General features: G+C 37.1%; 1 protein-coding gene across 1 annotated transcript; it reads right to left on the bottom strand.

Annotated features, from left to right (window-relative positions):
• Positions 1-17,364: 17,364 nt before the first annotated feature.
• On the bottom strand, positions 17,365-24,871 carry LOC306845495 (G-protein coupled receptor 161-like). The gene is made up of 6 exons (XM_079378341.1): positions 24,461-24,871; positions 22,844-23,282; positions 20,904-21,622; positions 19,482-19,589; positions 18,980-19,102; positions 17,365-18,793 (listed from the first exon to the last, which is right to left on the bottom strand). The coding sequence occupies exons 2-6, from the start codon at positions 22,933-22,935 to the stop codon at positions 18,507-18,509; spliced, it is 1,329 nt and encodes a 442-aa protein (XP_079234467.1). The 5' UTR covers positions 22,936-23,282; positions 24,461-24,871; the 3' UTR covers positions 17,365-18,506.
• Between the last annotated feature and the right edge of the window lie 372 nt (positions 24,872-25,243).

Here is a 25,243-nt window from a genome sequence, read left to right as displayed (position 1 = left end):
TGGTTCTTCTATTGCATCGCTACGAAAGCCTCCTTTTGGAACCTTTATTTTTAAGAGTGTGTAGAATGATATACATTACACATGCTGAAATGGAAGATCCAGTTAGAGGGAGCAAAACTAAATTTAGAAGGTGAGGGTTTTTTACTTGACAAATGTGGTGCAATGGCCAAATATGTCCATCTGAGGCATGTTTACATAGCTAAGTTGTTTAAAAATAGCACAGATGGAGCACAAAAACATTGTGTGAATAGGCTCAAAGCACTATGTGCTTCACCTGCATTGAGTGAGCATCATCGCCGCATACTCTTGCAATGACATCTGCTTGTTTGTCACTCTTAGTTTAAACTTTATTAGACTATTTATTTTGCTATCCTAACCATGCATCAATATATATTATATTTCACTTTAACCCTGCAAAGATGAAATAGTCAGAAAAATTAATTGAGATGAGAAAGTTTATGCAACAGGTTTAACATGATTTTTCTAAAAAAGTATGTATGGATAATCAAGTTTTTCAAGTAATGCCTTTTTGCATATCAAATATGATACAGTAGGATTTATAGGGTTAGTATTTGTATTTAGCTTTGTTTCCACCACTCTAAAAAAAACTCTTGGATTGCAACCCACCAGTTGAGAACCACTGCAAGGAATGAGGCTATCCCACAGTGCAATGTGCGCAACCTGATCTTCCTTTCCCAGACTGATCAATGAAACAGAATCAAGATAAGCTGTGATTGATATGCACAATATATCGGTACTGTAAAAGTTAGCCAATATTAAGGATTTTTGACATTTGTGACCCAAGACCACAAACCCAGTCATAAGTGTCCATTTTTGAAATTTAGATCTATGCATCATCTGAAAGCTGAATAAATATGCTTTCCACTGATGTATGGTTTGTTAGGAGAGGACAATATTTGGCTGAGATACAACTATTTGAATATCTGGAATCTGATGGTGCAAAAATATTGAGAAAATTGTCCAACTGAAGTCCTTAGCTATGCATATTATTAACCAAGAATTACATTTTGATATATTTACAGTAGGAAATTTACAAAATATGTTCAATAATCAAAAATCAATCATTTTGAACCATACAATGTATTGTTGGCTATTGCTACAAATATACCCATGCTGCTTATGACTGGTTTTGTGGTCCTGGGTTTTTACATTTAGATTACCATTACATTTTAGAAAACTGGTTACCACTGCTGTGTAAGTGCTGAAGGAGTGACATCAAAGTTGACAGTTTTCTCTCTTCTGACCAACATAATCTTTAGATATTTTTTCCTTCTTTTTGATAGCCATAGAAATACCATTGTGGATTTTTTTGGGGGAATGCAAAAAATAAATTTGTTGTAGTTTCCATTCGCCACTATAGAAGTTTACCCAACTATGATGACCAGAACCATAGAAATCAAGTGTAGCATTAGTTCTGGTAGGTCACGTTAGTCAAGCTCGCATCAGCTGATCCACGTCTACCTATAGGGATGTGACACCTATCACAGCACCCATATATAAGGTCCTTCAGTATTATCACCAGCTTTTGCGTTTCTCAGTAGCTAATTACCCACCTCCGTCCCCAAGTCCTCCTTTCATTAGGATTCGGCCTTCTCATTCTCCTTTGAATCAGACTAATTTCTAAAATGTTACATTAAATTATTGAACTTTTATGATATCTGCAGTACATTTATGTTGGTTCTGTTCTGTTTACCCTGGCAGGTTATTGTTGCTCTCCCTGCTCTTATCCATGCTAGGTTGAGCTCTTGCTCAGTCAGAACAGAACTATACTGCCAGTCCAAACTGTATGCTAATTGTCAGTCATCTTTTGGCGCTTTTCCACTGTATGGAGCGGTACGGTACGGTTCACTTTTGGCGGTTTTCCACTGGGTACAAGTACCTGGTACTTTTTCATTACCACCTCGGCCGAGGTTCCAAGCGAACCGTACTGTTACCAAAACATGACGTGTAAACTCTGCTGATCACTGATTGGCCAGAGAAAATCGTCACTTTTCAAGGGCATTGAACTTGCAACACGAGACACAACAGACCCGCTAGATATATACATAAGTGTAAATATTCATGTCAGAAGCCACTGTTTTATGTATTGCTTACTGAAATACAGCATTGCATTGAGACTATTTCTAGCTGATGTCATAAGAAGGCTTTAAAAACTGTTAAAATTTGTAAGCTGTTGAATCTTTTCCTTTGAATGCAATGTGTTTTGTTTAATTTCATACCCCTGTGTAGTAATTTATTTGTTTTATTATATTTTTTTATTTATTTAATTTTCTTTTTGTTATTATAATTATTTTGTATTTTTGTATTGTATCTGTTTTCTTATTGTTTGACATAATGTTTATAATAAAAAAACTAAACAAAAAAACAGACCTGCTAGATTTAAATCAGCACAGCCAGCGAAGGATCGAACGCAACTGTTTTGAATGAGCTCACCTTTTTTAATGTTTTTAATATTTTGTTGTCTGTTGAGAAAGTACAGACGTTCCTCTCGATGATAGCTGAGGAGCGGATCCAGCAAGAGCTTTTCAGGAGTCACGGCAGTAGAGGCGGCGCAGCTATTATAATCCCACCCAATTTAAAGTGGTACTAAACTGCAGTGGAAACAAACTGAGCCCTCCTGTGCCGTACTGAGCCATGTCGAGCCAAGCCGAGTCGTACCACGCAGTGGAAAAGAGCTATTTGACGATAGTGGTCCTGACAGAAATGTGAAAAGGGCTCCTTACCACTATTAAGTGTAGTAATTAACAAATCTCAAAATTAATATCCATTTCCATACTGTACGTTATAATGTTGTGATGCTTAAATGTGCTTTATGTAATTTTTGACTGTACTAAAACCAAAAACTACCATATTTACAGATAAATAAGAAACTAAGTTCACTTACTAAGTTCACTTGTTTTTCCGAAAAGCAATGCTACAGCCAATTATTCTACTTTAAAATGTGTTTTCCATGTCGGAATTTCTGTTTTTGTTTTGGTCTGTGTGATTCCACCCACTGCTGATTTACCCGATAGCATTTGACACACCGGGTTGCCAGTTGGCAGAATACACAACATACAGTATCCATAGAAGCCAACAAACTAACTGGATCAGAGACTGAAGATTCTGTCCGACGTAAAAAAAAAAAAAAAAAAAGTGTAAGGCTTGTCTCCTTCCATGGTTAATTGCACTCTTGTTGCATGTCCTCAATCTGGCAACCCACATGAGCGTCAAGTCTGAGGAGGAGACGCTGTCAATATTACATACTGCACCATCAAATTCACTTGTTGCATTTAAAAGAAAAAAGTCTTATAATAAATGTAATAACTGTCATGTGACAGCAATGTAGCATACTACAGAAACATTTATCGTGCATACTGTGTCACTGACTACTGCACAGGATTCAAGTAGTAAGCTAGTATTCTATTCTGAACATAGCGTCAGTCTGTTTTCATTCATCTTCATCCTCTCTAACAGGTCTCCTCCTCCTCCTTTTGTGTCTGATGGTCAGTAAACCCAGGCTCATTTAAGACCATCATTAAAAAAACTCTCTACCAGCAATTGTAATGTATAAAACCATTCTGATGAAACTGAAAACTTGTTTCCCCCTGCAGCTTTATTGTCTGTTTAAAGCAGTTGATAGTCTTCATGTGGAAGATATCTTTCTGCACATGAGACCAAAAGATCATTAATGATTACTGATTAGACTAAATATCACTATAATAGCCGACAGACCAGCAACAGCTGAATGTTATTCGACTGAAAACTATGGTTTATCTCATTTTTGCAATACCAAACAGTAATTCTCTGTTTGTTCTTCTGTTTTGTAAAATATTAAACTAAGGGACATGTGTACATACAGTGGACACGTGTCCAAAAGGTCTTAACTAGACCAATTTGTCTACTTGAATCTTTTTATGTCTGCTTGTTTTTCTCAGTTTGTAAAGTGTGAGATTGTGAGATGTTAAAAACGAAATGAATAGAATGAGAATGACGTTTGCATGGTCACAACTACAGTTGTAAATTGATGTTTTCCAAGTGTACTTATTGAGTCAAATAAAGAAGTATTATATATCTGAAAATAATTATCGACTGTTCATTTCGTTCCAAAAACTACATTTTATCAAATGTCAAAGTGTCTCGTTTCCATAGAGTTAAAATGCATGATGAATAAATGTGTTTGTGTGTATACGTAATTATTATTACCTTCAATATAATTGACAGCCAGTGGTCTATATAAATATATAGATGACAGTGTGCCATGTCTTGCGGTGTTGCTTCAATCTGAGCTATTTTAAACGCCTTTTTGGTCATTTGTTTATTATGCATGTAGTTTTCATGCTTTTGTATTAATTTAGAGACTACATGGAATATTTGTGCTTTTAAATATTCATTTGTCACATCACAGGACCATGAAAATGAATTATTGAATCTAGCAGCCATGTTTCATTTCTTCACATTGTCATTACAGTGATATTTTTAGTTGCTGTCTTGTCTGATTTTTTATGCGGTTTCTCTTTAAACATTCCAGACAACAGAAACTGTGTGTGTGTGTGTGGATGGGTAGAGGGTCTTGGCATGCAGAAATGTGTGCTCTCTGGTGAGCTGTATGTGGTCATGCACAGACGAGCTGTTGAGCTGTTGTGAGCTTCCATCCTCACAGCTCTAATCTCCTGAAACCTCAAGAAACGGGCTCCCAAAATAGACCTCAGAAGCGAGCTCTGAAACTAAATTAAGGCTGATGAAAGGAAAATGAAATTCTGAATGAGGAAATCCAACAGCTCTGTCAATTCAACAGCAGTGTGTGATAGCTTTACTGTATGTAAATATATGATGGTGTAGCTTTAAGATTTGATTCTGCTGGAAATATCTGGCAAAGCTGTGCATTCAAAGGGGGTGTCTATACTTTCAGCCATAACAATCCATATGTTGTTCAAAATTTGGGTTGGCGTGATTTTTTTAATGTTTTATATTTTTTAAAGAGTCTCTGCTCTTATATTGCTCACCAAGGCTGTTTTTATTTGATTGAAAATGTGTTGAAATTTTATTCCAATTTAAGCTGTTTTCTATTTGAATATATTTAAATGTAATTTCTTTCTGTGATCCAAAGCTGAATTTTCAGCAGCCATTACTTCAGTCTTCAGTGTCACACAATTATTTTAGTATGCTGATTTGCAGCTCAAGAACATTTGTTATTATTATCAATGTTGAAACAGTTGTGCTTTGCAAACCATTATGCTTTTTTTGCAGGATTCTTTGATAATTAGTAAGCTCAAAAGAACAGCATTTATTGGAGATATTTTGAAGAATGTTCACGCTGCTCTTCATAATACAACAAAACATGAAATTGTTAAAGAAGCTAGTCTAAAAAGACCAAAACATAATCGTAACAGTATCATAAAAATAGTCCTTGTGCAATATTTTGATGACACTGGAGAATCAGTTATTGAGTGTCAACCACTTTAAAGACATGCTAGAAAGTTAGGGTGGGACATTAAATAGGTTACAAATGCCCTTCTAGAGGAACTTCAGCAGAAGTGCAGTAAAGAAGAGGATGTGCTCATGAATATGGGCAGCAGGATATGGCTCCTCTCCTGTGGCGACCGCAGCCATCTACAGCCATTACTCACAGCCCTGTTCTCTGTGGAGAGAGCGATAGGTCCAGGCGCCCTGGGATTTTTCAGTAATGCTGTAGTGACCCATTCTTACTCAGAAACATCCATTTGGTGTTAGAAGATTTATATAAGACTCAAAAAAAAAAACCCACACAGTGCACTTGTACATTTCCCAAACTGCCCAAACTTTCCCAGTTACAAACCTGATTAGTGGCTATCTGGCTGTTTTGGTCTATTTTCAGCCTTTTCATGTTTAGTATGTTACTTAAAAGGTTATAGTTAACTAAAACCATAAAAAATTACTTGAAATAAAATAGGTTGACTAAATGTTAACTGAAATTAAATAAAATATGAAAAGCTTTTTATTTCAGCTATTTGCCAACAATTCTCATTTTAATTTAGTTTAACGTGATGTACTAAAATAATGAAAACTAAAACTGATATAAAAAATGAATAAAAACATACAGACACACATAAACACTACTAAAAATGGCAAAACCATAACTAAATTTAAAATGAAATATATATATATATATATAAAACTGATTCAAAATATTAATAAAAATTATAACAGTATCTCAATGACACTAAAATAACACTGGTTACTTGCCTTTTTTTATAATTAATTGTGCAGTTGACTATCAATTTCTGAGTAAATCTTTTTCTACTTTTCCAGTGTATTTACTTCATAAAAAATATCTTAAAAAATTACAAATAAATACATGCAATATAAATAGGCCTATAAATATACAGTATATTATATACTAATACTTTTATATTTATATGAATATTTATATATAAAAAATATAATATACAAAAATACATTTAGGTTTTAGAGAATGGGTGGATGTACAGCCTATTTATGTTTATTGTAAAATAAATATTTTTATATAGAAATACTACATAACCTATGTAAAACAGAGTCATTTGAGTAGGCTAATACACCAAAAATCTCCATGTAGGCTACCATATTTATTTGTGTTGACAGTTTTCAGATGCGATAACAACCCTGGTATCGTTTTCGGCAGAGGAGGTGCATGAGAGACAGCGATAAATACACCACCGTGTGTGAGGAACAGAAAAACAACAGTCAGTTTGAGACAGTGTGTGGGAACAGCATGTCCAGACTGTCATCCTCACACACATTGGCATTTTCCCCTGGCAAATCTACAAATGCCATTAATGAGCCTCACACTGTGACTTTTTGTGCTGGTGACAGGCAGCAATCTATCCTGATGACTTATGCATTGTTCCGTTTGCTTCCAGCAACACCAGACACGTATCCCTAATTAATTTTTCACTTGCCCAGAAAGATGGATGCAGAAGATATCACCTTTCCAGCTACAGAAGACTGAAATAGCCAAGTAATTTGCTCCCTCTCTGCTTTTCGCAGCACCATGTGGGAAGCCTGGGCGATTTTCAGTCAGTCAAATATGGTAAAACCTCAGGAAAGTTGGATGAACGTAACAAAAAAGTGGGAAACTTTTCCTAACATTGATAGACCAGGCATTTACAGTTTTGCATTTACATTAGGCCTACACCAAAAATGCGAGAGTGGTGTAAGGACCTTTGCTGTGGCTTATTTGGGAAATGACTTAATCAATAATTTCCTAAATAAGCCAAGGCAAGTTCCTTCTATTAAATCCCAGCTGAGTTCATTAGAAAGCCATGAAGACAAATCTAATGAGACAGGCCTTCAAAATATTGACTCGCACTATGCTCGTGGATCTGTGGTGTTTAAATAAACATCTCGTGCTCTCCTCTTTTGCGACATCTTAATGACTCTGGTCGCTGGTTTGACCGGCTCTGCTGATCCAGTGGTGTCATCTCCTCTTTGCCTCAGGCTGTTCACACTGACTGCACTGGCCTGTCTGTCCGAATTAAAATCTCAATTCATCAGCGTGCGTGACTCACTTACTACCTCAAAATGACTGCATGTAACCAATACCTGCCAGTCTCACAGTGTGCAAACTTAAACGCTCTGCAGGGAATATGTTGAGCAGAAGACCAATACATGACTGGTGAGACAGCCTTTTATAGACTACTTGTAGTCAAAGATATGGGTGTTAGATTACATTTGTCACAATTATTTGCAAGTAACCTGGTGAAATGAATGGGATTCAAAAAATTATAATCCTTTTAAGTGACTAAAGAGCCATTACAAATTTAATGTTGGAACTTGCTGAATCAGAAAGTGGAAATATTTGGAAAAATGCCTATATGTTAAAAATGTTTCATTTAATTTCAAATTATTTTTTATCATGTGATAGAATAAGGGAAGATCATTCAAATGAGAAATGTCCGCTCATAATTATGAAGAGGGGAAAGTTTTCATCTTCATAATCAGAAAAATGAACACTACACTATACCACTGGACGGCGCTGCTTACCAAGAAAATGTTATGGTGGTATATTCATAACTGAATAAGAAAATTAACAGAGCAATCATCTACCACAATAGAAGAATGAAAAATATACAAAGGTCAGGGGTGATACAAAATCAAAAGTAAATGATAGGACGTCTATTTACTCTCTCTCTCTCTCTCTCTCTCTATATATATATATATAGAGAGAGAGAGAGAGAGAGAGAGAGAGAGAGACTTTTTCTGCCCTCCAAAAGTTTGGAAACACCCCAACCTTCCTAAACCTTCCAGCAAGACAATGACTTCCAAGCTGTGCAAATCCTATTTGGAGAGGAAACAGTCAGCTGGTATCATGTCTGTCATGGGATGGCCTCCCCAATCACCTCAACCCAATTGAGCTACTGTCAGAGGAACTGGACCGTGATGTCCGTAAGAAGTGTCCAACCAGTGTGAATCATCTTTGGGCAATCCTTCAGGAGGCTTGTAGTAATATAATGATCAAGTCAATGCAGCTCCGATGCCTGGATTATGCAGAGCTGTAATAGCTGCTGTAATAGATGCTGTTTTGTTTTTTCTATGTATAAACTGCTTATGTAATAAAATATGTTTTCGTAGTTTGTGTTGTCCCTTATCAGTGAAACATTATCACAAATTAAAAAAGATTCATGCCAATATTGTCCAAAACCCCACTTTTCTAGGGCGTTTCCAAACTTTTGTAGGGCAGTGTATATATATACACACACATATTAAAAACTACATCCAATTCACAGAATGTGGAAATGAATATAAAAACTTTTTTTTCTTTGTAAATCTCGTGTGTCTGTTCCACATTCTGTCAAATTAAAAAACAAAACACTTTTCAGACACCTGCTCAATGAGGCAGTTTGTCCCGGAGTAACGTGGCAATACTTGTGTAATCATCCATTAATCTTGGATACTTATCTTTTTGAATAATATTGACAATATAAACTTCAGTTTATAATTTGTATATTTTCTAGCTGTAAACCTGGCAGCATTTCAGCACCGTGGACAGCTCAACACAACAGACCTATGTTGTTAGGACAAAAAGTAGCTGTCTCTGAAGACTCAACTAGCACTAAACAGCCTCAACAATTTTAAGTTTACAGGACTTTTAGAAGATTCAAAGGCCACAGCAGACAAGGTGAGCAGACAGAAGGTTTAGAATGAATCCCTATAAATCATTATCAGTGAGAAACACATTGGGGTTTTCCTTTCCTGAGGGAATTCTTCAAAGAGAAATCTTTTCACTGAGCACAGGCACACATTCATGAGGCAGATCGTCCTGGAGTATATCTTTGAGAATGAAAAAGCTTGTTATGCCTTGGCTAGCTAACTTCTGCAGACAACCGTACATCAAAGACAGCAAATGCGCAATTTGGAAACACTGAGAGTTATAAAATGTTCAGATATTCCTGAAGACAAACAACCTAAGGTGTTTTCTGTACGTGAACCTTGATCGTTTCTAGTTGTGTTTTTAATAATATACAATGAGAAAGTGGCACTGTATAATACTCCAATATATTGTACGAGATTCTCCCTTTTGAGTTTATGGGATGAGATTCTCAGAAGTGATTAATTCAAGATTACTCTAATCTGATCTAATCTGATCTGACTTCATTTATTATGCAAATCAAACCACTCAGGATCATAATGCACTTATTACGTTTGTTGTGGTATTAACTGTCCATTTTAGACATCATGTTGATGGCTTTAGTCTCAGGAATCCACATGCAATTTTCTAAATTTATATTTAAGTTTTTGCTCTTGATGTCAAACTGATGCATCATAATGATGCATCCAGCAGAAAAAGATAAAAAATAAGACTAAGGCTGATGATACACGGGGCAAATCTTTGAGCAATTTTGCTGGGCAACGTTTTTTTGAGTAATGTTGCTTGGGCACTTTTCCACTGAGAATGGATAACACATTTCTATCTGGACACTTTAGATGTCATGGGCCCTGTGTCTCCCCTTGTTGCCTATTGACGGCAACATTAACCAATTGTTAACACTTTAATTGTTGCCCAGCAACATTGCTCAAAAAGTTGCCACTTGGATCATCAGCCTAAGTCTTCAGAGACTTAGAAACACAAGCAAAAACATTGTTTCTTTCTTAAGTGAAGATCATTGCAATAAAACTGTTCATCTCTCCACAGTTTGCACTGACAAGACTGATGTCTTATAAAATGTTATTGTGCCGTGTCTTTACTTGAAAGTACAACCCGAATTCCGTAAATGTTGGGACCCTTTTTAAATTTGAATAAAATGAAAAATAAAAGAATTTCAAATCACATGAACCAATATTGTATTCACAATAGAACATAACAAATGTTTAAACTGAGAATTTTTACAATTTTATGCACAAAATTAGCTCATTTAAAATCTGATGCCTGCTACAGGTCTCAAAATAGTTGGGACGGGGGCATGTTTACCATGGTGTAGCATCTCCTCTTCTTTTCAAAACAGTTTGAAGATGTCTGGGCATCGAGGTTATGAGTTTCTGGAGTTTTGGTGTTGGAATTTGGTCCCATTCTTGCCTGATATAGGTTTCCAGGTGCTGAAGAGTTCATGGTCGTCTTTGACGTATTTTTAATTTAATGATGTGCCAAATGTTCTCTATAGGTGAAAGATCTGGACTGCAGGCAGGCCAATTCAGCACCCGGACTCTTCTACTATGAAGCCATGCTGTTAATAGCTAAATAGCTGTAATAGCTGCAGTGTGTAGTTTTGTATTGTCCTGCTGAAATAGACATCATCTGGAGGGGAGCATATGTTGCTCTAAAACTTTTATATACCTTTCAGCATTCATAGCACCTTCCAAAACATACAAGCTGCCCATACCGTATGCATTTATGCACCCCCATACCATCAGAGATGCTGGCTTTTAAACTGAACGCTGATAACACGCTGGAAGGTCTCCCTCCTCTTTAGCCCGGAGGACACGGCGTCTGTGATTTCCAACAAGAATGTCAAATTTGGACTCGTCTGACCTTAGAAACACTTTTTCACTTTGAAACAATCCATTTTAAATGAGCCTTGGCCCACAGGACACGACGGTGCTTCTGGACCATGTTAACATATGGCTTCCTTTTTGCATGATAGAGCTTTAGTTGGCATCTGCAGATGGCACGGCAGATTGTGTTTACCGACAGTGGTTTCTGGAAGTATTCCTGGGCCCATTTAGTAATGTCAATGACAGAATCATGTCGATGAGTGATGCAGTGTCGTCTGAGGGGCCGAAGACCACGGGCATCCAACAAAGGTCTTCGGCCTTGTCCCTTACGCACAGAGATTTCTCCAGTTTCTCTGAATCTTTTGATGATGTTATGCACTGTAGATGATGAGATTTGCAAAGGCTTTGCAATTTGAAGTTGAGTAACATTGTTTTTAAACACACTCTTTCACAGATTGGAGAGCCTCTGTCCATCATTACATCTGAGAGACTCTGCCTCTCTAAGACATCCCTTTCATAGCTAATCATGTTACAGACCTGATGTTAATTAACTTAATTAGTTGCTAGATGTTCTCCCAGCTGAATCTTTTCAAAATTTCTTGCTTTTTCAGCGTCCGTGTCAAGTTTTTTGAGACCTGTAGCAGGCATCAAATTTGAAATGAGCTCATTTAGTGGATAAAAGTGTAAAATGTCTCAGTTTAAACATTTGTTAGGTTCTCTATGTTCTATTGTGAATAAAATATTGGCTCATGTGATTTGAAAGTATTTTAGTTTTCATTTTATTCAAATGTAAAAAACGCCCCAACATTTCCGGAATTCGGGTTGTAAGACTCACATGGAGTATGGACATGACGTATGGATTGAGAAGGACAGACAGACCATTTCTCATTTCTGACAGCAGAAGAAGCTCCACACCTTCTCTTCTCATTGTCCTCAAGTCACTCACCACACACATAGACATAGAAAAGCTGTTCAAAAAGAGCCTCAAAGTCAGAGAGATCTCAAAGTCATTGTTTGTGTCCTGTGTGTGAGGACGTGTCAGCACCGATATGATCTTGACTGATCTGGATAATATTTCTCTCATCAGTGCTGTGAGGCAGAGCAGGTCATTCAGTGTCCGTCTGCACATCTTGTTTTATTTCATATATGCCGGTGTGTCGTGGGACATTTCTGGACCGATGCTTACGTTCATCTTAATGAAATATCGACTGCTGTTGTCACATAGATATTAAAAACTTCATCCGCAACATGACTCACTCGGAGATATGAAGGATGAAAGTTTATTTGAACAGTTTAAGTGCTGAGGAAAACAAAAAGGATTCTGTTAAACTAGAGGTTAGTTCTGTCCATATTTCTTCTTTTCTAGCTTGAAGAGACCAGAGTCACCCTTAATAAGGCACACATGTGTGTGTGTGTGTGTGTGTGTAGCTGTCAGGGTGCTCAGGTGAACTGTGATGGGGTTCCTGAAGCGTTTCTTTCCTCCAAATGAAGCTGCTTCACTACAAACTGCACCTTTGCAAAGAAACGTTTTATGTGTGTTTCTGCATGTCTTGTCATCTTAACCAGTGTTGAAGCATCTTGAATTTCAGTTAAGGGTCTCAGAATCCTCAGAATGGAATGAGAATGAAGTTTGTCTTGATCTCTGAGATGATCCATGAAAGAATGAACACAGTAAGATCAGACTTTATCTGTGGCTAATTATGGTTTCTTCACTGACTCCACCATCCTGATTCCCTCTTTAAGTTTGATTCATCAGACAGTGTTTCTTTTCTACAACATTTGCTTCAGAAAGAGGGTTTTCTAAGCCTTTAAAGAGGAAATGGCCCTAAATGTGGCCGAGGAGCAGCATGTGCTGTGAGTAAATGGTGCGTAAATGTCAGTGTAACGGGGGTTGGAGTGCTGGAGAGGAATATGGGCAGCTTCACATTGAGATTGATCATTTTAAAGCTGTATTTTATTAAATAAGGGCCAGATAATTGAGTATTCCAGGAAGGGAAAAAGGGAAGAGCCCTTTAAACAATGATGTTGGCTGTTGTTGATATCTGTTTGGTTTTAATGGGAACACTTTAGTTGGTTGCCTATGATAAGTAGTCATATTATAAGCATAATCCATAACAATCACTGCATAAGAATGTTTACAACTCAGGGTATGGCCTGTAATATACATTGAAAATAAATGCAAATATAATACAAAATGAAATATATAGTATAAAATAATGACTATGGATATTTAGATGATGATGATTGATGATGATGATGGTGATGATGATGATGATAGAATTGAGCCTACAGCCTACAGCAAAAAAGTATTTAGTCAGCCACCAATTGTGCAAGTTCTCCCACTTAAAAAGATGAGAGAGGCCTGTAATTTTCATCATAGGTACACTTCAACTATGAGAGACAGAATGGGGGGGAAGAATCCAGGAAATCACATTGTAGGATTTTTAATGAATTAATTGGTAAATTCCTCGGTAAAATAAGTATTTGGTCACCTACAAACAAGCAAGATTTCTGGCTCTCACAGACATGTAACTTCTTCTTTAAGAGGCTCCTCTGTCCTCCACTCGTTGTGTATTAATGGCACCTGTTTGAACTCGTTATCAGTATAAAAGACACCTGTCCACAACCTCAAACAGTCACACTCCAAACTCCACTATGGCCAAGACCAAAGAGCTGTCGAAGGACACCAGAAACAAATTTGTAGACCTGCACCAGGCTGGGAAGACTGAATCTGCAATAGGCAAGCAGCGTGGTGTGAAGAAATCAACTGTGGGAGCAATTATTATGGAAAATGGAAGACATACAAGACCACTGATAATCTCCCTCGATCTGGGGCTCCACGCAAGATCTCACCCCGTGGGGTCAAAATGATCACAAGAACGGTGAGCAAAAATCCCAGAACCACACAGGGGGACCTAGTGAATGACCTGCAGAGAGCTGGGACCAAAGTAACAAAGGCTACCATCAGTAACACACTACACCGCCAGGGACTCAAATCCTGCAGTGCCAGACATGTCCCCCTGCTTAAGCCAGTACATGTCCGGGCCCGTCTGAAGTTTGCTAGAGCGCATTTGGATGATCCAGAAGAGGATTGGGAGAATGGTCATATGGTCAGATGAAACCAAAATAGAACTTTTTGGTAAAAACTTAACTCGTCGTGTTTGGAGGAGAAGGAATGCTGAGTTGCATCCAAAGAACACCATACCTACTGTGAAGCATGGGGGTGGAAACATCATGCTTTGGGGCTGTTTTTCTGCAAAGGGACCAGGACGACTGATCCGTGTAAAGGAAAGAATGAATGGGGCCATGTATCGTGAGATTTTGAGTGAAAACCTCCTTCATTCTTGAATTATTTTAAAGAGGTTGTTTGCAGGAAATTTGTATACTATTATTATATTATATTTGAATAGAGTTTTCGTGCACAAAAGTGTAAGCATTTTGAATGCGGCTCCAATGAATGTTACTGCTCTTATGTTGCCATTTCCTGGTCCTGTCCTGCTCTAGGATGTCAGCTAACAAAGTCAGTACTTTGTCACGGCGCCACCTGTATCTGCCCTGGGCAAACGTGGTCTTACATCCTGACAAGATGTGTGCCATTGTTCCCTTTTGCCCGCAGAGCTTGCATGTTGGGTCGTCCCTCATCCCCCATCTGTGTAGATTCACAGGGGTTGAACGGGTGTCATAGACAGCCATAAGCAAGAAGGAGATCCGATATGGCTTGAGCCTCCAAAGGTCAGCCCATGTCACCTTCCTCTTGGGGAGATCCCACCTTGTCCAGGCTCCCTGGGATCCTAGCCCCCCATACATGTATAATAAATATATACAAGTTTCACAGTTACTTTTTTTTTTTAATTCTGTGGTGGAAACAAAAAAATTATTGTCAGATGTATACCCAGAATTCAGAGTAAAAATTGAGAATTGTGCAATGTAAATTCAGATTTTTGAGAAAAATTGTCAGAATTGCAAGATTGCAATTACAAGTGTAATTAATTGTAACTTGTAATTACGAGTTTATAGCTTTGTAAACTTTTTTTTTTTTAATTCTGTGGCGGAAAATAGCTTCTGTAGAAACCTCATATTTTTAAAAAGGTTTAAGGAGGGAGGGGGGATGCCAATAGAAGTTTGAGAACCACTGCTTTACACAGAATGTTTAATGCTGCACAAAGCCAGCATGAATGCAATAACACAGTAAATACAACTGTATGCTACTAGTGACTGAGGTGGTAGAATGCCAGTGAGGTCAGAGAAAGTATAATTTAGTCTGACTTTTATTTGGCATGATGTCTTTACACTGAATTTTGAGCTGGAACGGAGCAGCCTTATCTTGGCTGTGTAAAGACACCTAGAAGGTCATTGTCAGTGTTGCAGTTGCTGTGTACTGACTGACTGACTGTTGACGTCACCTTCAGCTGCTGCGCCCCTATGTGAAGCGTCTGAGAATGAGAGGTGATTGGTCAGACACAGGACCTCGCGCACAACCAGAGAGCAAGAGGGAACGAGATGGTAAGAGACACATCACCTCATGTGAGATGTTTGGAATACCCTCAAAACTAAACACGGAAAACTGTAGAAAATATTAGATAACAGTTCATACAAAAATTAAACTGTCATATTAACTTGCTTATACAGATATTATATATTATATTATGCATTCATCTGTAGGACACAAAAAAGAAAGTTTGAATGATTACTAGTTGTTCTACTCACTATGCACTTAAAATTAATGGATGCGTGCTTGAATAAAGTGCATAAAGCACCATATAAATATCATAAACAGGGTTTGAATGACTTGTGTGCTATATTCCAAGTGTTCTGAATTTTTATGCAACAAACTGAATTACTTTAGTGTTAGTCTTCATCTCCAGTGAGCTGGTAACCACTGCGATCAGATCATCTAAGTAAATTAACTGAATTCTAGAACTAAATTATTTCAGTTTAAAAAAATGATTCCGAACACAAACTAGATCTTTCATGAATGCTTGATTTTAAGTATGTGAGCTGAGTTCAGAAGTTATGGAATATTGTGTGTGAGTTGTATTAACCACTTCTTTGAACCTTTCAAAGCTGTTCGGATCCAGGAGATTTTCCGCCGAAGGAAAGAGCGGAAAGAGATGGCAGAGACACTCAATATCAGGAGACCTCTCAAGGACAATGGTGAAGCCAACAATTTTATTTTTCATGAAAATATTTTATCACATAATTTTTACCTCTCTTAAATATTTTTGGTGATCAAGTAACTCCACACTAGGCAGTGTTTTGTAAAAAAATAGACACAAATTTTCTGTTTTAAAGCATCTCAGATGTTCTTGATTGCCCACTGATTTTCTGTATTTCTTTAGACCAAAGAGGCGTGTTTTGGGGTAATAACTTTGTACTGAGCGGATCAGACTGTGGCCATATCTTCGTATGGGACAGACATACAGGAGAGCATGTGATGCTGATGGAAGCTGACAATCATGTCATCAACTGTCTGCAGCCTCATCCATACGAGCCATGTGAGTTCACCCAGTGTTTTTGTCCTAACATGAAATTGAAACTGGGAATCCATTCCATCTTGCCAAGCAGGCATGTTGTAATGGATTAAAGGTTTTAAAAAGGTTGTAAGTTTAATTCCTCTCCATTTTTCAGTGAAATAGTATTTTGCATATCTATCTTGTACTTAAGTTCATTATAATGCATGTTGTCTGATTGCAAAATCAGTTCATAATTATAGATTCGTCTGTCATAGTACTTGCCTCCTCTGTAATTGATTATGATATTAAAATCTGGTCACCCATGGAGGAGTCTCCATCATTTAACCTCAGAGTGTTGAACGAAGAGGTGGGTGAAGTCTAGTTTGTTCACTTATTACTCTATTCTTCTCTAATGCATGCAATCAAAGATCATAAATTATCTAAATTCAATCATGGACAACTAGTGGGCCGTGATTTGCTCGGAGTAAGTTGTCTGTCTCCCTCTGCAGGTAATTCTGCACAATGAGCGGATGCTTGAAGAGACCAGAAACACCATCATCCTTCATGCTGAGAATGCTGGCGTCTCTCAGCCACATCAGAACAGGTCTGATCAAACGCTTTATCAGACATTAGTCATAAATTCCAGTAAATTTTGTTAGATTCATGCATAAATTGAAAAACAATTAGCTAAAAGGGTTATAAAAGTAAAACTAATCTCAAGATATAGTCTCAGTTTACACCATTTTGCTTTCAGGTAATTTTGTGCAATTTTTAAAAGATATTTCCCTGTAAAACAAGATTAAAAATACTGGTTCTAACTGAAGACAGAGGAAATTGTCCTTCTCAGTTTGCACATTCTTCTTCTCATGCTGCACCAGTGTTGGCTGAGATCCTTCTAGATGTTCAGCAGACTCTAATGATTAAACACCGACACATACTGACCACTGTAAGAAACAGACTTAAAAATACAAGTTCTGTTTATTTTTCAGAAAGACAGTTATGATATAAAAGACAAAGAATAATAAATGTTTTGGAAAAGAATCACTTAAATGTTTTAAAAAAAGAACACTAAATTGCAAAATGTTTACACCTTGAAATGCAATACAAAGAAATATCATAAAGTAATTTCCACCTGCATAACTGGAGTATTTTAAGAACAAGGTATTATAAATATTTTACTTTTTTTCCCACTGTAGAAATATCAAATGTGAGTATCATGATTGTGTGCATATACTTAAGACTTGAATAGAAGACTATATGTATCAATGTAGTTTAAGCTCAGTACCTGAAAACAGCACTGCATGACAAAGCTTGACAAAACTGTTCAAAATGCTATATGAATAATATGTTGATTAATGGCAGGTTCCCATTTTGACAACTTACCCCATGCAGTGTGATAAGACGCCTAAAATTTTTCCTGAGAAAATACTTTTTGTGGCATAATATTTCTGTTTTGTGCTTTTAGATGACAGGACAGTGAAGATTGACAGGAAACTGTTAGGTGGAGTGGGAGTGGCAAAGGACCCTGGGTCAAGATTTAAACCCAGGTCAGCCTGAGATGCAGTTGCGCTATATATCAGTGCCCTAACCACTAGGCTATAGGCACCGACAATTAAACAGAAATTGTCTTTCAATAAACCTATTCTGAGAAATATTCACTGGACCAATAAGCCTGACAACTAGCCACAGTCTGTTCTATATAGTATATATCAGGGGTGTCCAATCCTGCTCCTGGAGGGCCATTGTCCTGCAGAATTCAGCTCCAACCCTAATTAAACACACCTGAACCGGCTAATCAAGGTTTTACTAGGCATAGTAGAAACGTCCAGGCAGATGTGTTGAGGCTAGTTGGAGCTAAACTCTGCAGGACCAAGTTTGGATACACCTGGTATATACATAAATTGTTTAAATTAGTTAGAAAATTAACTGCTTTGCAAGAGAGTTCTTTTCCTCAAAGAGCTAAAAATGACACTTTTGAGCTTTTTCTAGGAGTTTAGGATGAATATCATAGCTGTATGACGTCTTCGCTGTATGTATGCTATACATGTAGTCATATATACACAATCAGAATATGTGCTTCATTGAAAACATTACAGACCAAAATCAGGCCATGTGCAGATTTTTTAATGCACACATTTCCTCGATTTCATCTTCAACCTTGTCATCGTTAACGATTCCTTCATCAATGCTCTCCAGACGGACCCTCTGTCCATCCGGGTAATGTGAGCTCGTCTGTGCGGGTCGACACGATGAAACGCTGTCAGTCAGAGACTCTGTACCGAACAGCAGAAGTTTGGCATCGCTCTCGATGGATTTCGCCATACTGGACGCAAAGCTGTCAATCACCTGGTGTATCTCCGCCTTCACCAGGCACTGAGACGGATCCTCATCTGCTGGAAAATAATGCACAGAATTGGAAATAAGAAATGACTACAGATTTATCAATCAGGAATATTCCAGAAACCATTTGCAACCCATTTTATGTAATGTGAATTTGAAAGTTCGGGTGCTATAGAGTTTAGTGAAATTCTGTTCTTAAAACTACTTATTTACAGAGGTAGTTACAGAGACTATACCTTTAGACTGCTGTTCCACCTGGTCCTCAAACATCACTGAACTTCTGCGCTTGCTGACTAAAGCACTGTAGTGTGAGCTTTCTGCTCCTTCAGAACTGTTATCCAGCAACATGATATCTGTACCTACAGAGTGACCATTACAAAACAAAACACTTTAGGTAACAGATGAATTGTTTTTTTAAGATACCCTTAAATATATATACATATATACCATCATTCAATGGTTTGGGGTCAGTAAACAGCACAATATAGATATTTATAAGAAATGTTGAGCAGCAGATCAGCATATTAGAATGATTTCTGAAGAACCATGTGACACTGGGAACTGCTGAAAATACAGTTTTGCATCACAGGAATAAAATACATTTAAAAGTAAAAAGAAATCATATTTGAATCAAATATATGCAGCTCTGGAGAGCATAAGAGACGTATTTTAAATACATAAAATCACCAACCTCAAAATTTTAAAGTTATGTAAATATACAGTTTTATCTACACACACCTGAGTCCTGGGAAAAACTGAAGCCAGTGTCTCCTGTGCTGCTGCCAGCACCTAAAAGCTGGCCTCCACCAGCCAACATGGCCGTCAGGTGTGGAGACATGCCAAGATCTGCAACAAATACGAAATCAAAATCGAAACCATTTACTTTGTTAGCACACATTACTAGTCTTGAGATGAACAATTAATCTGTGCAAGTTAATCCCTACAGAGTTTTTTTCTGTAAAAATCTGATTTCTTTAACCAAAATTGAATGAATGAATTATTAACATTTATTTGAATTAATTAGTGATTGACTGACAGAGAGAGAGATGACAGTTGCGTGTGAGAATTACCTGCACTTTAATGCAGTTTTGTCTGTGCGTCTGTCTCTACAAACAATGAAGCTGTAAGTTTAGTTACTTCAAAAACAATGATTTTACCCCCTCGTTACTGAGGAATATAATGTAGCGATCCAGTATCTAAGCTATATTATTAATTAAAGGCACTTAAAGGCAGCGAAGGCAAAAGGTTTCCGTGCTCCTGAATGTTTCTGTGTTTGTACAGCATGCTCTACAACCTCTCTCTCTGTGTGTGTGTGTGTGCTCTGTGTGTTTGTGTGCGTCAATGAAAGCAACGCATTAATATAGTATGGTGATTAAACTAACTTGGAATTACCAGTGCATTAAATGGTTTTAATGCATATCTGCCAGCCAATCAGAATTGACAGACCATGGTGTATACATACATACATACACACACACACACACAGTATATATATATATATATATATATATATATATGGGTAGTTGACAAATAAAAATTGGACTGTGTCCTATGGTGTGACATAGCAAAAATGAAGAAAATAAACAACAACATACAGATAACAAGAAAAATGTATCTTCATTCTTAGATACAAATAGCATGAGAGAGGTTTATCTTCAATATTAAGAGTTTTTTTTGGCTGCATTAAAGGCTGGGAAAAGTATTTCAAAGATGAGACCAAGAGTCTGGTGATGTCTATGGGTCACAGACTCACTGCTGTGATTGTGCGCAAGGGATCTGCAACTAAATAATAACTTTTAATCTTTTATATCTGCCTTATGTTCAACTATCCCAATACTTATGCTCACATCAATGAGTGGGATGAACTCTAAAAGTGCTGTTCTTTTTATTTGGTCAAACATGTATGTGTTGAATCACCCAATAATAAAATGTGATATTCTGTAGTTTTGTCTCATATTTATCTTTTAATCATATTTGTAAATGTCTTGACTCCACAGCCAACAGAGCAATTTTTGTCTTTACTGCTCCAATACTTATGGAGGGCACTGTATATATTTATATATATATATATATATATATATATATGTACAAACATACACACATACATAACCATGAAATTATGTGCAAACTAATTCAAACAATTGGGGTAAAACATTTAACCTGTGATTCGGGTGGAGATGTTAAAGAGACGGGACTTCCTGTGGCGACTAATGAATGATTCCTGGTAGTGGAGGTCACCACAGCACATGCCAAGCAGCTCCTTCCTTACAGTTTTATTCCACAGCCCATATATGAGAGGATGACAGGCAGCACTGACGAACGACAGCCAGGTCACCATCGTCTCCAGTCCCGGTGACACACTTCCTCGCCCCCATACCGCCTCAGTGCAGATCACTACCACATACGGCCCCCACGTCATCAAGAAGGTGCCTACCACCACCAAAATGGTGACCAGGGCTTTACACGGGCTTCCAGCGTACATCAAACCTCTTCGGCTCCCGACGGAAGAAACCGAGGCGGTGGAGTACTTTCGTGCATTCCTATTGGAGGACGGGGGTTCCTGAACTACCACAACCGTCCCACAGTGCACCTTGCGAGCTTTGTGCCGTGCCACGCGGAAGATGAAGCCGTAGCACACCAGCATGGCAAACAGTGGAATCAGGCAGCACCATGCAACCCAGAATGCAGTGTAGCTGACATCACGATACCAGGCCACGGTACAGGTCTTCTTGAGATGGTCAAACTCAAATGTGGACCAGCCAAACAATGGAGGCAGGCAGCCCACCAGAGAGTGCAGCCACAGGTAGACTATGGCCACCGCTGCACGATTGCCTGTGATCTTGATAGGGTAGACCATTGGGAACAGCACAGCAGAATACCTGACAGAACACAAAACATGGTTAGCATATTTTTAGATATCGTTCTATGTTCTGACCTAAAAGGAACAATTGTGACAATAAAATCAAACCGGTTTTGCATGTGTTGTGAACAGTGTCAATGATATCAAACCTGACAGCGGTTGTATCTACAGAACCTTTTTTTTTTATTAATTAATTTTTGTCATGCAATTTTGATATTTTGGGCTATTTGGCTCTTCTTAATGTATTGTTTCAGACTAGAAAACAACTAAAATTTTTACTTTTAAATGTTTATTTTTTTGCACTCAATCTATTTTCACCTGTAGATTTTAATTACAATTTATATATTTAAAGGCAAAATTAGTTTTTTCTTTTGCATTAAGTTAACAGAAATCTCCACTTCAGCAGCACTTGCGTACCAAGTTTTTCTAGTTGTATTACAATCTATATTCTGAAGATTTTTACAGAGAGGGTTGTTATCTTTATCATTCACATGATTTATTTAATGTTATTCCTAAAAACATGGTGAAAATTGATTTTATTACCTGGTTGTTGACCCAAAAAACCCTCAGTAAAAACCTTCGGCTCTAATATGTCAAGAATTTTAAACCTGGATTTAGCCAATGCACGGTTTTCTATTCTGTTCAAAATTCATTTAGTTATTCCAGACACGTTCCTCAATAAAAACAGTTATTAAGGGGAAAAATTATTTAAATTTACTTGATTTGTTGTGCATTTTTTTATCATTTTAATGAAGTTACATTTTATGGTTATCAACAATTATTTAATTTTAAGACTAAATGCAGTCCTCTTGGAGGTTCACTGAGGTCCCGTAGTGGGTCGTGGCCCCTGGTTGAGAACTGATCTAAAGGCACCTGAAGGAGAACATTTTTACTGAATAATTGCTTCAATTTTGGTCTTTGCTGGTTTGATATCACTTAACTTCAGAATTCTAATTTTGTGTTTCATGGGAAAATTAAAATCTTGTAGGTTTGGAACAACATGAGGTTGAATACGCTGTTATAATACACATAGCATCAGATCAAGAGTTCTTCTAAAGTTTTAACCTGTTTTGTAATGGTTTGTCCCTATCCACACATACCAAGCATAAAAATAAAGGCATCGGGGCCAACAAACCAAACAACAAAGCAGCCATTCATTTGTACTTCAGCTACATGATGCAGAGTTTAATGTCTAGGCCAAAGATTATTTTTGCATGATACAAATGCATTCAATCCTTACCTATCGATGGCAATGGCGTGAGCATGCTGGCAGAGCTGATGAGCAGATATAACAGTGCCGTGAAGTTGCACCATACAACACCAAACAGCCATTCTCTATTAAGAGAGCTGGCAACGACAAATGGCAGCACCAGTAGCGACAAAAGGAGGTTTGAAAGCGTCAGGCTGAAGACAAACTTATTGCTTGGTGTTAAGAGGTAGGGCTTCCGATAAAGGGTCAACACAACAAGCAGATTGCCCAGACAGACAAACAAGGCAATGGCTAATATGACGACAGACTCCACGACCCAGGCGCTGCTGTCTCTCACGTCTGTGGTGTTCCCCAGTAAGCTTCCATTGCTGCTGGTGTTCATGGTAAACATGCTATGTCATCCAAATGCAGACCAAGGATATGTTTGCAGAGGCTGGAGATCCATTGCTTGATCAGCTCACAAAGATGTCTAAGAAAGTTAAAAATGGAGTTGGTTATAATTGTTGAAGTATATGTTCATTCAAAAATTCCTGTGCTAAAACTGAATGGGGACTGAAGCAGTCAATCTCAAAAAATTCAAAAACACCATAAAAGGCAATTCTATTACTTATGAGAAGAATATGTCACGTTTTTATATATATATATTGAAACAACCTGTGACTTACATTTCAATTAATGATCAAACTGCATTTAGATTTGTGCTGAATGATGAGACGTGAACCCAATTTTATTTGTATAGAGCATTTCCCACATGCCGGTATTTCACTTTTGTCATTTATAGTGATAGTAATTTATAATGCAATGTTTATATTTTAACACTTTTTTTCATAATAGCATAGTTCATATAGATACATTCAGTATATTTACACAGGCTATACATTGTTTGCGGGACAATATTGTGCAGGATGTAGAACTTTGAAAAAGTACTGACAATAAGTTTTGCTTTTTTATTAAATTAACTGAATATATAATTGGCAGATTAATCAGTTATTACAGTATAATAATAGTTGCAGCCTTAACCCCAAATCTCCCATATGATGAAGCTTTGTTCATAAAACATGGCATATAGCGTTATTCATATAGCGTTATGGATTACTTTTACTTTTTTTTGTTGTTGTTGTTGTCCACAGCCACGCTAATTCCCATTTTCTTTAGTATTGTGGACAAGCAGCTTGGACATAAATATTGCAGAAATAAAATTCATCCAGGTTTGGAACAAACAAATCTATTCATTCTCTTCTTTCATTTGACAAATATAATCACTAAATCAAGCGCAAATGTAAGAGCTAAGGTACAAAATAACAACTTCCAGCACTTTATTACTGCATTTGAAAACGGATCAGATAACAAAAGTGTAATAAAACATGCACCAACATAAAAACGTATTGTTACAACGTTATACATACAAACAAGTTATTAAAACTAAACATCTTACCATTAAATTGAAGTGCATTGCATGCAACTCTTTCAGAAACTGAGATATTGTTTATTTTGATATTTATTGATGTATTAAGCCCCAAACTAAAACAAAACAACCTTATGCATAGTTTATATAGTATTTTAGTATAGAGAATGATCAAATAGCTTATTAGATGAAAGGATATCTAACAGTTCTGATTTAACAAACACCAAACACAATGTTAGCACACACGCAAAAAAGGTTTTCTTCGGACAGATATTAGGTAACATAATGACAAATTCTGATGTTTGTCGCTGATGAGCCTCAGAAACTACCAAATCTCCCTGTACTTTGGCCTGTATGCGAGTCTGTGTGTGGTCTGGAGGCTCTATCTAGACCCACACAAGAGAAAAGCTCTATTGCATTTCAGATTGAAACTCATGCATCGAAACCTACTTTCAAATGGTTTTCAAAAAGTTGCACGTTGTAGTTTACTTTTAACAAACTGTGTTCATAAAATACAGGTCACCGTCACAAGAAGACGGTGGAGTGGGTTTGGATATTGCAGACATAAAAAGAGTTTAAACTTTGATTATTATAGTAATATTCTATTACTTCTGTTTTTGTGGAATTCACTTTTGGACACCGATTAAAGATTCCCGCAGGTGACATCACACAAGTCACATGACTACGCTTTGGCCAATTACCGACCTCCAAGCCGAATAAAGCCCCGCCCTCTCTGTTTATCGACATTGAAAGACTTTTAATTTAGTAAAGTAAATAAATAAACACGCTTGTCCATATTTTATTTAGCTAATTTTAGCTCATATAGCTAATGTGTAAACAAATCGTTATTTTTACGAATGAGAGGATTATTTATTTGCATTTTACATTTTATTTTTTCTTTGTATGATTACAAAATTATTTAATGACAGTAAAATTGTGAAATAAAGGCAGATTGCATCTAAACTGTTTATAGTGTTTTTCTTCTCGAAGTTTGTTTTCATAAAATGAAATACACGTTTTGCTCG

This window comes from Barbus barbus (genome assembly GCF_936440315.1).
Source record: "Barbus barbus genome assembly, chromosome: 25".
In the NCBI taxonomy this organism is placed as follows: domain Eukaryota; kingdom Metazoa; phylum Chordata; class Actinopteri; order Cypriniformes; family Cyprinidae; genus Barbus; species Barbus barbus.
Note: the sequence above shows the minus strand (reverse complement) of the source record. Positions and strands in the feature narration are given on the sequence as shown.

Coding starts and splice junctions, on each gene's coding strand:
- LOC306845495 (XM_079378341.1), bottom strand. CDS start 22,935: ATGGCTGTTTGGTGTTGTATGGTGCAACTTCACGGCACTGTTATATCT. Junction 19,590..20,903: donor CATCTCCACCCGAATCACAG/GTTAAATGTTTT, acceptor TATTTGTTGCAG/ATCTTGGCATGTCTCCACAC. Junction 19,103..19,481: donor CAGTTTTTCCCAGGACTCAG/GTGTGTGTAGAT, acceptor GTCACTCTGTAG/GTACAGATATCATGTTGCTG.